The sequence below is a fragment of the Sinocyclocheilus rhinocerous genome, unplaced genomic scaffold (genome assembly GCF_001515625.1).
Source record: "Sinocyclocheilus rhinocerous isolate Xijiao unplaced genomic scaffold, SAMN03320098_v1.1 scaffold24, whole genome shotgun sequence".
Classification (NCBI taxonomy): domain Eukaryota; kingdom Metazoa; phylum Chordata; class Actinopteri; order Cypriniformes; family Cyprinidae; genus Sinocyclocheilus; species Sinocyclocheilus rhinocerous.
The window spans coordinates 805,916-818,419 of record NW_015647124.1 but is presented as its reverse complement, the minus strand read 5'-3'; the positions used below and the strand labels follow the sequence as shown (position 1 = coordinate 818,419).

Here is a 12,504-nt window from a genome sequence, read left to right as displayed (position 1 = left end):
CCTGTCGCTTCAAGACCAGATGCTTCCCTTTCCAGTACTTGAGCATCTGAAGTGACTGCAGAGTACTGACAATGTCCACAGGATTCACTGCCGTCTCTTGACTGATCTCTGAACAAGACAAAAAACAAAAAAGGGCTGTGACATGGATGTCACAGTGAACATGCCTTCAAACGGTCCCTTGCGTGGCAGGGGCAACTTAACTTACCCTTGATGGAGATCTCTTTGCCCTTGAAGTTGCACATGTACCGCAGCAGCACTTCCTTCCAGTAGCTGCGATAACTGATGAGGCCCAAATCTGAGAGAGGGCGCTCTGGAGAACCCACCTTCTCTTCAACCTTTGACAGCAGGTAACCTAGAACCATGACAAACAAAGACTGTGATACCAAGTGTTGAGGAATAACAGCATCAGAGATAATGACATCACAACTACAACTGTTCTGAAATAATTCCAATATTAATGGGAATGGTTACAGTTTTAACTTGCAAATGGTTATTATGTCAAGTACTGATGCCATATATAGAGGCTCATAGGGCTGGGGGATTTTTCTGATTTTATCGATTAATTCGAATTTCATGTTTAAATGTTACAATTAGACACTTTGACAATATGCCAATCATAACAGTAAAGAGAAAAGAATGATTCAACCGCATGTCGGCGCATGTGATTAACCGCTCACGAGTGATGCGCTCTTATCGCAGGCGCCGTTCACACAGAATGCGCTTTTGTGTTGACAAAGATGCAACATGGACAGTGGAATAGAAAACATGCAAGATGACGTGAGTGAACTTCTTTTAATTTGAGCGCTGCGTTTGTATTATGCCGTATCATGCATGAGATGCTGCAAGAGATGCTAGTGCAACAGTCAAACGCGTCCATGTTTACATAGAAAAAACAATGGATAAGCAGCGCAATCGAATAAAAAAACCTGTAAAGAACTACTTCAGAAGTCAGAAAGAGCTTTATTACCAAGTATGTTTACACAGATAAGGAATTTGACTTAGTGGCAGGAGCTTCCAGTGCAGAAGAAAGTATGTACATAGTGCAAACTAGTGCAGCAGACATAGGAGTTACACAGTAGAGATGGAGTATAACAGTAATATAAGAAAAACAGAAAATTAAATAATGCACTATATACAGACGCAGAAATATAGAGAAATGTAACTGTTTAAATGAATGTACAGATATATTTACAAGTGCGCAGTTTAGAAATGTAAAATTTTCGGATTCTATGTATAAAAGCAGTCATTTTGAATTTGAATTACATTGATTGTTGAGAATTTTTTGAAGCATTTTCATTGTAGCCTATTATTTCTGAACATATAACATGTAGGTTATAAGACAAGTTTGTACAGGATGTAGTTGTAGTTAGGGATGTAACGATGAACCGCGAGCCGGTTGAAAATCGATTCAAATATGTGACGATTCAAATCGGTTGAGATGCTAAAATCGCGATTCATTTAGGTATAGGAGAATGCATGTCTGAGGGGAACTTACTGTCTTTAGAAAAGTTTAGATGGTATTTTTTCTTTTCATCTTGCCTCTGTATAATGCATAATTAAGTTCAGCGCTGCTTTGTTTACAGCGGAAACGCTTTAAGTGCCACCTGCTGGCAGAGAGTGAATCTGCGTCTCATTCAACTCATTTGCGAATCAAAATCGTGAATCGAATCGTGAGTTGAGTGAATCGTTACATCCCTAGTTGTAGTTCATGCATCTTTTCTGCAAAAATATTTAAGTGATTTGTTTAACATTTACATCATGTTGACAACTTCATGTGTGCTGCACTTAGAATAGAATTTTCTTTAACTAGAGTGTTAATAAAGAAAAAGTTATTTGAATCATGTTGTAGTAACATTTTTAAGTTGACGAGTCAAACGTTCTGAAAAAAATCGAGATTTTATTTTTTTGCCAAATCGCCCAGCCCTAGAGGCTCATGATATCTGTGTTGCTGAAAACACAGATGGTATTGCAGACTGCAGATATAAAATTGGATGTCATAGAATTTTACATTTTAATAGCAAATCTATGTTGTGTGGCACTTTGTTTGCCAAAAAAATTAAATTGTTACATTTTAATTTGATTGCATTTTAAAATGTAAACAATGTTTTAAGCCTTAATTTGATTAGCACTGTTTTGATAATACCTTTGTTTCAAATTTTTAAATCCAGAAAAATTAAAACCGACAACATAGAATTTCTAAAAAAATAAAAATTTCATAGGGCCCTATTATTGTAACAATTTTATAATACAATAAATTCATTACTAAATAATAAATTAAAGTTTTATTATTTTGACTGATTAGACAGACTTTTTGATTATTAAAATATAACGAAAACATTAAAATGGAATTCAGAAATATTAAAATGAAAAACAAAATTGGGAAAAACAAAATTTTGGGCGAAACAAAGATTCATATAGGGCTTTTTTAAAATGAATTTGTTAAACTTTTAATCAATTGTTGTTCCAATGTATCAGTTTCATGATTTCAATTAATTTGACATGCTTTTAGATTACCATCTAGATCTTCATATCACTGAATTGCAAACTCATATAGAGATAACAGGTACTCACTGAAATCAATGAGCATCTTGCCATAGCCCTGCCTCATGTACTGTGGCATAGTCAGGATACAGGACACATTGTAATTCAGGAATGAGTTCTTCTCCTGAACAAAACGGAGAATCAGTTTAGTCAGTGTGCATATTACATGACAACTCTTCTGTCTTGACTTAAAAGACACCATAGGCTAACATTTATCAAAATTGTTCATAAAAGTAGCATTATATTTGCATGTTCTGCTGATTCATGAGACTTTCAGTACTCAATATGGTGAAGTGCTCTTCAGTCTGGTTAGTATCCCCCACAAAACACTTAAGCCTGGTTCAGATTTTTTTTTAATTCACACAATTTGGCCCTTAGACTGGCACTCCATGCTAGCCGATTCCTCATTCACATATTCAGAACAGAAAACAGCAAAGATCAAAACAGATGTCTTAAATTAATTGTCATTGCTTTCCTAGTTTAAAGCAGCATTCAACTTAAGTTTAGTCAAAGCTGTTACAGCTACCAACAGTTTTTGTTAGCTCTGTAAAATTAACAAACTAAGAATGAAAGAGGGGCGACAGTCTAAAACATTTCCTTTTCATGTGATGCTCATCAAAATAACATACTGCGTGAAACAAGCCATTGAAATAAACTGAATTAGAATGGAGTTTATGGACTAACTTCACCCTGTGAGTTTGTGTGCTGTGTGTTTGTTGTCCCTTCATGGTTACTATGGAAAGAATAAGTTCATCCCCCACTTTACTGAGACAGACTTTAGCAGCATGCAAACAATATTTTTTTCGATGTAAACGTGCTTGACGGACATGTTGACAGTGTGTCACGTATGACACGGCAAAGTTAAAAGTTGTTTGAGTCTCATAAACTTTCATTTCTCATTTTCTTAAAACACAAAAACGCATTTTGTGTGAATAGCCAATTAGGACTAGTATTGGTAATTTTGTTACCAATGCAAGATAATGGAAACCAGGATAAACATTTTCAGGATAAATAACCAGTGGGCCAATATTGGAGAAGATTATTTGTCCTGGCTCACATACTACGTAAACGAAGCTTATGACCGAAAATCAGCCAAAAAATTGGCTAGAGGGAAGCTGGCCTGAAAAGCAAATGTGTTGACATAAAAGTGCTTATATTTTTGCGCATTTCAGACCAGATCATAATTCACAACATGTAGCCTCAAGCACCTCATTACCTTTGAGAAATATCCCACGAGGTGACAGCCTGTGTTATCAGCTTCAGTCATGACATAAAACAGGAAAGGTTCCACGTCATAGTACAGTGTTTTATGGTCCAGAAACAGCTTGGCCAGCAAACAAAGGTTCTGGCAATAGATCTGTTGGGGTGGGGATGAATAAAATTCATGTTTATCAAACAAACTCATCAAGAGCCTAGAAGTTCATATAAGAGCGGAAATAGTCAATGCCACAAATCAACAAACACATCCAGAACTCTTTACATTCAAACAGCCACAACCAATGCATTACATTAACATCCATTGCCCACCTTGTTCTTTTTCCCATCAACCTCAAACACAGAAATGGCACCTTTTCTGTAGACTTCATCACCAGGAGGGTGTTTCCACACACATTTGGCCTGCATAGATCACATATGACAACATGTCAAATTTAACCTCCATATAGATTCAGCCAGTACTACCATTTGACTAAATGTTTAGACATGCAACCATAACGGAGATTATTTAGGAAAGTTTGATTTCATACCATGTGTCTGCGCAGGATGGTCTGACTCTTCATATACTTGAGGCAGAACTCACAGATGTACAGACGCCCCAGACGGGCGTATTCCTCAGGGTAGGGAGAATGGTACCAAGTGTCTAGCTCATAACGGCCAAACAGGATGGTCTTGATCATGTTACTGCCCTCTGTGATCTGACCCTGCAGACGCAGTTTCTCCTACAAACAACAAAAACCTTAGACATCAAATATCTAAATAAAGCTAATTTAGCTAAAATAACAAGTAAGAACTAGGATTGGGCGGTAAAACCAAAATCTAGTAAAGTAATTTAATCACAGTAACAGAATACCATCATATGGTTATTTTTATTGAATTAAAAAAAAAAATCATATATTACATAACCACGCTGTAATGTCCATAATTTAAAAACTTAAATTATGACATCTCAAATGACTATTTTCTTTATTTACAATTTGATGGGATGAAGATAAAGGGTGAAATTTTAGTCCTGAGATTTTAGTTGAGTGATGCACTGCTATGTCAGAAGTGTGTAAACTGAGAGGCATGTCTGTTCATACCAGATCCTCTGCTGCGCGGGCCTGAGCTTTCCTGAAGAGCTCCAGATCATAATCACTGGTGATGTTCTCCAGCAGTGGTTCACGCGTGGTTCCGTGTGTCTGTCTGTGCTCCTGATACATCAAAAAAGAACAGATGTAGATCGATCACAAATACAAACATCATTAATACCACCCGACACATAAAATATAATGGCACTGTATACATTAATTAAAAGCCAGATAATTATTTTTAACAAGAGCTAAACTGGGTTGGCTAACAAAAATACATCAGGACCATATAGCTTATATAAAAACGCATTAATCGGGGATGCTAACTCACCAAGTATTTTTAAACACTTTTTGTAAGCCTTTATTATTTTTAACTCTACAGGCGAGCAATAAAATTCAATTTAAAGATTCACTTTTCATTCATGAAGATGACATGAAGAAATGTGTCTCCTGGTGGAAAACAAAGACTTTTAAGGTCAAAATGACATTACAATTATATAAGTTACCATTATAACCAGTAGATGGCAGCAGAGGATCACACATTAGCTCAGTTGCCATTTCCACTCCCTAGTTTTTTTTTTGTCTTGCTTTTGGATATATTATAAGATGACTATTATAACAAATTTTAGTACTTTTACTGTACTGAAGTATAAAGTATAGCAAGTTAAATAAGCCTAGAAGGGTTAATTATTTAAATACTTAAGTAGTTGACAACAAATTAAGTTAATTATTAATGGTACAATAATTAAATAATAATGCACTGAATATTTTGAAATTTTTAGATTTAATTTTAAAACTACATTTTCAAAACATTTTCCTTAAAAAGGACACATCAAAAAGTGATTTAAGCTTTATCTTTAAAACTTAAACTCCTGATATAATCAATGACTACCGTGTATGCGTTTTTTCCTCTATATAATGGGAAGATCTGAAGCGTGTAGAACTCTGTAAACCTGTGAAAACTTAGTTCAGACAGAGTGGATTCTGACTAACCTACAGCAAACACCTCTGACTGGCCATTGCTTTCAACAGTGATGCCTGTGATTAGCTATAATACTCTGCAACACTGCAAAAATACATTATAAATAGAATATTTTGGTTTTGTAACTCGAAACCAAAGCGCGCACACAAAAACACACAGGAGCATTTGAAAGTGGTTGCCTTCGAGCGGGTACAGAATTGAGTTGGTACTACTGGCACTGTAAAAAGACTCCCCCCTCCCCACCCCCTGAAACAATTTAAAAACTCACCAGATCTACATGAATCAAAATGGCGAATTTTGCCGAAAGGTGACAAGTTTGCATCCCTGCATTAATAAACATTTTAATATATCACTGTAAGGATTACCATGTACTTCTCTTTTTGGTCTTTTGTCAGTCCAGAATCCCTCCTCTTCCTCATCTCCATGACCTTCTCTTTATATCGAACTTGTCTTGGAGTTGGTGCCTGTGAAAGAGCAATGCAAATTAATATTACATCCCACTTTACTAAAAGGTACATTGTGTCTCATCCAGATAAAGCTCTTCATGGTTAACTCATCAGTCATAACCTCACTGTGGATACCACAGAATTTACGGCTTGCAAACAATCACAACCCATCTTAAAAATAGAAGGCACCATGCTGCTGACGTTAGGCCTTCACGCAAGTGTCTTTTTAGTACAAAAACATGCATGCATTTAAGAGGCATTAACACACTTGTGTGATGTTTGTTTAGTGTTGAGCGAACATCTGCTTGGCGAGCACCTGATGCCTAGTAGCGTGTCTGTTCTCCTCGTTCTGCCCCTGACTGCGCTCTTCCTCTTGTTTCTCACGCTCGATGGCTTTCACCTGATCAGGACGACAAGCACACAAAGATAAACACCAGAGAAAGTGCTAAACAATACGGAAAAGAATAAACCACACATGCCCATGCTAAATAATCACTGCAATTTAGTGGTTGACAAAATTATGTTTTTAACTGTCGAAGCTCATTCCATGCAAGAAATATACAAATAAAAATAATAGCAAATAAAGCAGACAAGCAAAGTATACTTTGGGCTTAAAGCACCTTGCACTCATCTGCTGAGAGGTTATGGTAGAGAGGGCATCCTGATATGGAGAAATGTCTCTCATGTTTCCCTGTTAAATGTCCTGTATAAAAAAGAAATACAGAAAGGTAAACAGATTTTTAGCTTTAAACCAGACTATAAACAATCCGAAAGGAAAAATTGAAATCGCATCATATGACCCCTTTAAAATGTTTTTAAAAAACTGTGAACATTGTTTTTTTTCCAATTAAGCTCTTGTAAACCATTAGCACTGGATTTTATTATTAAGCAGATGCAAGAGGAAATTAATCTGAAGAGCAATTACCTAGAGAATTGCACCCAGGTGTGGGGCACTTCATATTGAAGTTGTAGCTCTCGTGAAAGCGGCGGCGTTTTGGACGATGGGAGGGATCGCTGCCAGAGTCTTTCTGGTCTTTAGTTACACTCTCATCGTGGGATGCATTGGGGCTGGATATGTCGATGTCTGATTCGGATGAGGGGGCGTTTCCTGTGGGTGTCCTGGGGGGAGACTCATATCTCTCTGCTGCTTGTTTCACATCTGGTGGGGCATCTAGATGAGGAACAGAAATAATATCTTATAAACATGTAAAGGTGTCAAACAGAAAAGAATAAAAGCTTGGCAGCATGGATTTTAATACAACTGTAACCTTCAAGAATAATAGAACAAAAATACATCACAGTAATGTGTTATGTTTTATGTGTGTATATATATATATATATACATACACACGTGTGTGTGTGTGTGTGTGTGTGTGTAAATATGTATATAATTTCTTTTTGAACAGGATACATTCATGTTTATAGCCTCCAACTTTGTGAATAAACTAATGGGAAAAAAATGGGATTTGTTTCCCGATTAGACATATTCTTGCGGATGACAAAGCATCGTCCATTTTTTTTTTGAGAAGTTGATTTTTTTTTTTTTTCTGCAATTTATATTGTGATTGTGTGTTTATATTTATTTTCACACACACACACACACACACACACACATTTATTTATTTATTTTGGAAAAATATACATGGCACATTCATGTTTATTATTACAACCTCCAATTTTGTGAATGAAAACAGGAAATAACATTAGGATTTATTTTCTGATTTATTAAATAATCAACATCAAAATATTTGTAAAGGTGCAGTAGTGAAATTTTGCAGGCACACATGTCTATTCTCTTCAACCATATAGTAAACAATATGTTTCTTTTACATGTATTACTTTAACACATAGGTTTATCCAAAGAGTATCAAAGTCAACACTTTCTGAAGCGTTTTGGACAACTGGCACTTTGAAGAAAATCATCAAGCCCAAAATCTACCTACTGACCAGCTGTATGAGGTGCTAATATATCAGCTGTGCGTTTCTACCTTGAGAGCTCTGGCTCAGGCGCAGTGATGCTCGGGTCAGACGAGTGTTATTGCGCTGATTGGCTTCACTATGTGAGCTGTCGGTCTTCTCATGATCTCCAGAGTCATCAGAATCAGCAGTTCCGTCTGAACTACTGCCTGCTGTTCTCTGCAAACAGGATGTAAACAGATATACCACCATGCACAGGTAAACAAGTCAGACTAAATATAATAACTAAAGATGCCGACAACATAGTCAAAAACATACAGAGCATAAAAAGCAAACAGAAATATTTCACTATTATACAGTCTGAAATGTGTTTTTATACATCCCCACCTAAAGCCAAACCGCTAACTAGCTTCACTATCAGCTTAAAACACACAATTTCGGAGCCACTTCGGTGGTTTTCGATTCTCACGTGATAAAATGTTAGCTGCTAATACTGTTGATAAATAGTCTTAATATTTTAATTGAAACCATAACCATTCCAAAAATGTAAATAAACACTGAGTTAGCAGTTAGCGCGCGCTGAGGCGACTGACCCAATTCTCGCATTTTCTCTCACCTTTCTCCGCGGCATGTTCTCCTCGATGAATCCAACCGCTGTTCTTTTCACAAATTTGTCAAAAGGAAATGTCTGTTTTCTGCTGTCTGATATAATACAGCAGCTGTGTGTTCAGAAGTTTGTGTGTTTCTGTTCTCAGTTCTCACCGATTGTTCACTCTCTCGCGACTCGCGCCACACCGAACCACAGCGGAAGTGACGTGAGGATGAAAAACATGGCAGAGAGCAGCGAGAACAGACGTTTTAGAAATAATTTTGGACTTGTTCTGAGCAATACTCGTACAAATACAAACGACGGCTTTCTGGTTAATAACATCCTTATTTGTGGATTTTATATAACATTACACAAATATAAGTATTTCAGAGTGAGACCTACGTTTTGTGCATTTCACAATGAGTTTATTTCTTATACTACAAAAACCCTTAAGATGATGTGAAATATAAATGCTTTTAAACTTTTTTTTGTGCCATAACAGAGTAATATAATTTTTAAAGTCATTTTTTTTTCTTTTATGCAGCTGATCCTACTGTTCTAATACAAATGTTATTGCCAAGTTGTGTGTACAAAAACGTTTTGAATAGATGTTATGCGGAAATGTGTTTTTAATATTTCAAACGCAATGTTTTATGCGATTAATTTATTATACTAACTCGATATTATTTGCACAAGTTAAAATGGCTGATAATTTTTTTCAAATAGGCCTAATGGATTTTTTTAAAGATTATTTCTCATGTTTACATGAATGTCCTCTTCTGTTCTCATAAAAACCAGTAGCCTACTTTATTTGAATGTTTAAACATTATTACAGTGATGCAACTTTGAATGTGCGTTTGAATTTGGTTGTACGTTGAAACATATTGACATAACGTGCACAAACTCTACAGATGGCGCTGCAGGCACATTAAATATTTGCAATGAGGCCATTTTTATTAATGACATGAAACTGGTTTCAGTAACATCAGCTCTATGAGAAACACCACAACCCTTCGAGATTACATAACCTCCGTGTGTGTACAGTTTACGGTACTGAAAAGTATTTTGACTCTTTTTTTTTTTAAGCTCAAGTAAACATTTTGTTGAGGTTTGCATCTGTTTCTCTGACAGATTCTCACACCTCCTCCTCAGGCAGGAGGTGTGAAAGGGAATATCATGGTCCAGGTGAGGGTAGAAAATACTGTGATTTTCCGGAATGTTCTACCACCAGCTTTAAATGGGAAAAGCAGGGAATGAAGTGGTATGTTCAGCAGCTGATACCATCCATCCTAAAAATAGAGCCAATCACTCAAGCAGCCACACAGATATACACTGAGCTCTCCAGTCAGTTCTGTCTTCTCTGAAAGTAAAGAAATTCAAAACATTTACACAGGAAACTCCGAGAACAACTCTACGAGAAGTCAAAATGCCAAAGATTGTGAGACCAGAGAATTGGTGTGAACATGAGGGCTTATTTGAAATGGTGGAAGCCGCATGCTGATGTCTTCGAAGGGTACATGTAATTTTTGCAATGAACTCAGGACTTAGACTAAAATATATGGTTTCTTTATGTTAGCTCAGACAGTGATGCAACAGTTTGTAACTTAATGAGAAATGCTTTGTCTAAACTGGTTCTTTCATTTTTTAGTCAACCAACCAGAACACTGGTACGACCGAAAAAAGTATGTGACTATCAACTTTGTGGTTCAAAACCCAAAAGATGTTCAAGTAGATATCCAGGACACAAAAATTATTTTAAGGTAAGAAAATCATATAATTTGAAATACTTTATCATTATATCATATCATCATATCTTTTATATAGTGTGTGTGTGTTTCTCAGTTTTTCTCAGTAATATCCTATATACGAAGTCAGTTTCAAATGAACCTTATCAAATGCAAAGCAAATTTGCGCACGTGTCAGGAGAGTCAGTGTCTTAAATTGTGATCAGATTTGCTCAATATGAACTCAAAAATTTCTCATCAAAGGAATTTTGGAACATCTGAGACAAAGCTTGAATAAAACATAATTGAGAGCCTCATTAAGATCTTTCAGATGAAAACATAAGGTGATTTTTTTGGGGAGCCAAAACTATCAGCTAAATAATGTATTTAGATACAAGAAATTTATTTAAAAAAATATATAAATAATGATATTTACTTATTTTTCAGCTGTAAAGATGTAGATGACAACAATATCTACAATTAGATTGAATTTTATTACCGAGTATATAAATCTGTAAGTATTTTACCATTCAGTTTGTGTATCTAGATGACATATTACATAGACTTTTAAACATATTACTGTGTCTTATTGGAGGAAACCAACAGAAGAAACATTAAAGTCATGATTCATGAAATCATGTGTAAATGAAGCTAAATGTCCAGACATTTCATCAATGTCACAAAGTTTTCCGTGGCTTTCTCAAACAACTTTGTGAATAATGCTCGTTTAGGATTCAAGGGAGAAAGTCTTTGACCGAACAATTAATGTCTTGATAAGGAAAGTAAAGGAAAATGTGGCATGGCCTTGACTCAAGAAAGATCCCGCAAAGGTATCTGTCCATCCATCCATCCATCCATCCACGTCATTCCTCTGATCATTGTTTCCTTGTCATTTTAGCCAGCATGGCTCTTAGTTAACTGGAGAGACTGGGAACATGAGGAGGAAGATGGCATGGCAGAATATGAGCAGTATATGGATGTAAGTCTCTTCATCAGTGGGTGATGCAACACCTGTTATCATTTCATGCACTGACACAGGACGCTGTGACATGCTGAGATCATGATAAATGTAAATTTTTTTTCTGTAAAATGTAATGACTCTTTTGAAATGCAGATGCTTAATGAAATGAAGACCAATGGAGAGCCTCCTGCAATGGATGACCTGGACGATCTTGTAAGTATCTGAAACAGTATCACATGGTTATGCAGCCTTTAGTCATTTCTTTTCTGTTTTGAGGTCATCGCATGAAACCTTTTCTTCTTTATAGAGTGACTGACAGAGCACCACTGCCCAAGATGAGCCTTTACAGTTTTCTAAAATGTTATATGTGGCCAAAAGTTTTGGCAGTGACATAAATTTAGTGTTTTGCAAAGTTTGCTGCTTAAGCTGTTGTGGTGTTCATTCACATTGTTTCTAGATTATTGTGTAGAGTGATCAGATGCATTTTAAATAATTGCTAAAAGCATCATTGACCAAAAAAATGAACTTTTCACACACACAAATTTTTTATTTTTTTTATCCTGACGCGAAATGACCAGCTAACATTAATTGACTAATCATATCAGCAGCACATGTGAAAGTGTGAATGAGTACTAGTCAGGTTAATCACTGTCATACTAAATAGATTGTAAGAGCAGACTCATTGCTATAAAAGGAGGGAAGAAGTGCTTCCAATTGTTAGCAATGGTTACCTCCAAAGAAACACGTACAGCCATCATCGCTTTGCATCAAAATAGCCTCACATGCAGGGAAACCGCTACAAAGAATATTGCCCCTGAAAGAAGCATTTACCGGCTCATCAAGAACTTGAAGGAGAGAGGTTGGACTGCAGTGAAGAAGTCTTCAGGACGTCCCAGAATGTCCAGCAAGCGGCAGGACCGTCTCCTCCTGAGGAGTCAGCTGCGGAATCGTGTCAGCAGCAGTGCAGAGCTTGCTCAGGAATGGCAGCAGGTTAGTGTGAGAGCATCTGCACGCACAGTGAGGCCAAGACTTTTGGACAACGGCCTGGTGTCAAGAAGG

The 12,504-nt window shown here is 36.4% G+C and overlaps 1 protein-coding gene and 1 pseudogene across 1 annotated transcript in view; one reads left to right on the top strand and one right to left on the bottom strand.

Moving 5' to 3' along the window:
- LOC107708935 (histone acetyltransferase KAT7-like) overlaps positions 1-9,014 on the bottom strand; it is an 11,260-nt gene extending 2,246 nt beyond the window's left edge. The window contains exons 1-13 of the mRNA XM_016513303.1: positions 8,788-9,014; positions 8,243-8,390; positions 7,180-7,425; positions 6,875-6,957; positions 6,571-6,654; positions 6,174-6,272; positions 4,839-4,949; positions 4,287-4,478; positions 4,069-4,158; positions 3,758-3,898; positions 2,572-2,665; positions 206-352; positions 1-108 (exon numbers count right to left, since the gene is read on the bottom strand). Of these exons, the coding sequence (XP_016368789.1) occupies positions 1-108; positions 206-352; positions 2,572-2,665; positions 3,758-3,898; positions 4,069-4,158; positions 4,287-4,478; positions 4,839-4,949; positions 6,174-6,272; positions 6,571-6,654; positions 6,875-6,957; positions 7,180-7,425; positions 8,243-8,390; positions 8,788-8,802 (1,558 nt within the window). The 5' untranslated portion in view covers positions 8,803-9,014. The remainder of the gene's footprint in view (positions 109-205; positions 353-2,571; positions 2,666-3,757; positions 3,899-4,068; positions 4,159-4,286; positions 4,479-4,838; positions 4,950-6,173; positions 6,273-6,570; positions 6,655-6,874; positions 6,958-7,179; positions 7,426-8,242; positions 8,391-8,787) is intronic.
- Positions 9,015-10,145: 1,131 nt separating this feature from the next.
- On the top strand, positions 10,146-11,817 carry LOC107708901 (putative protein PTGES3L; annotated as a pseudogene).
- Positions 11,818-12,504: the final 687 nt, after the last annotated feature.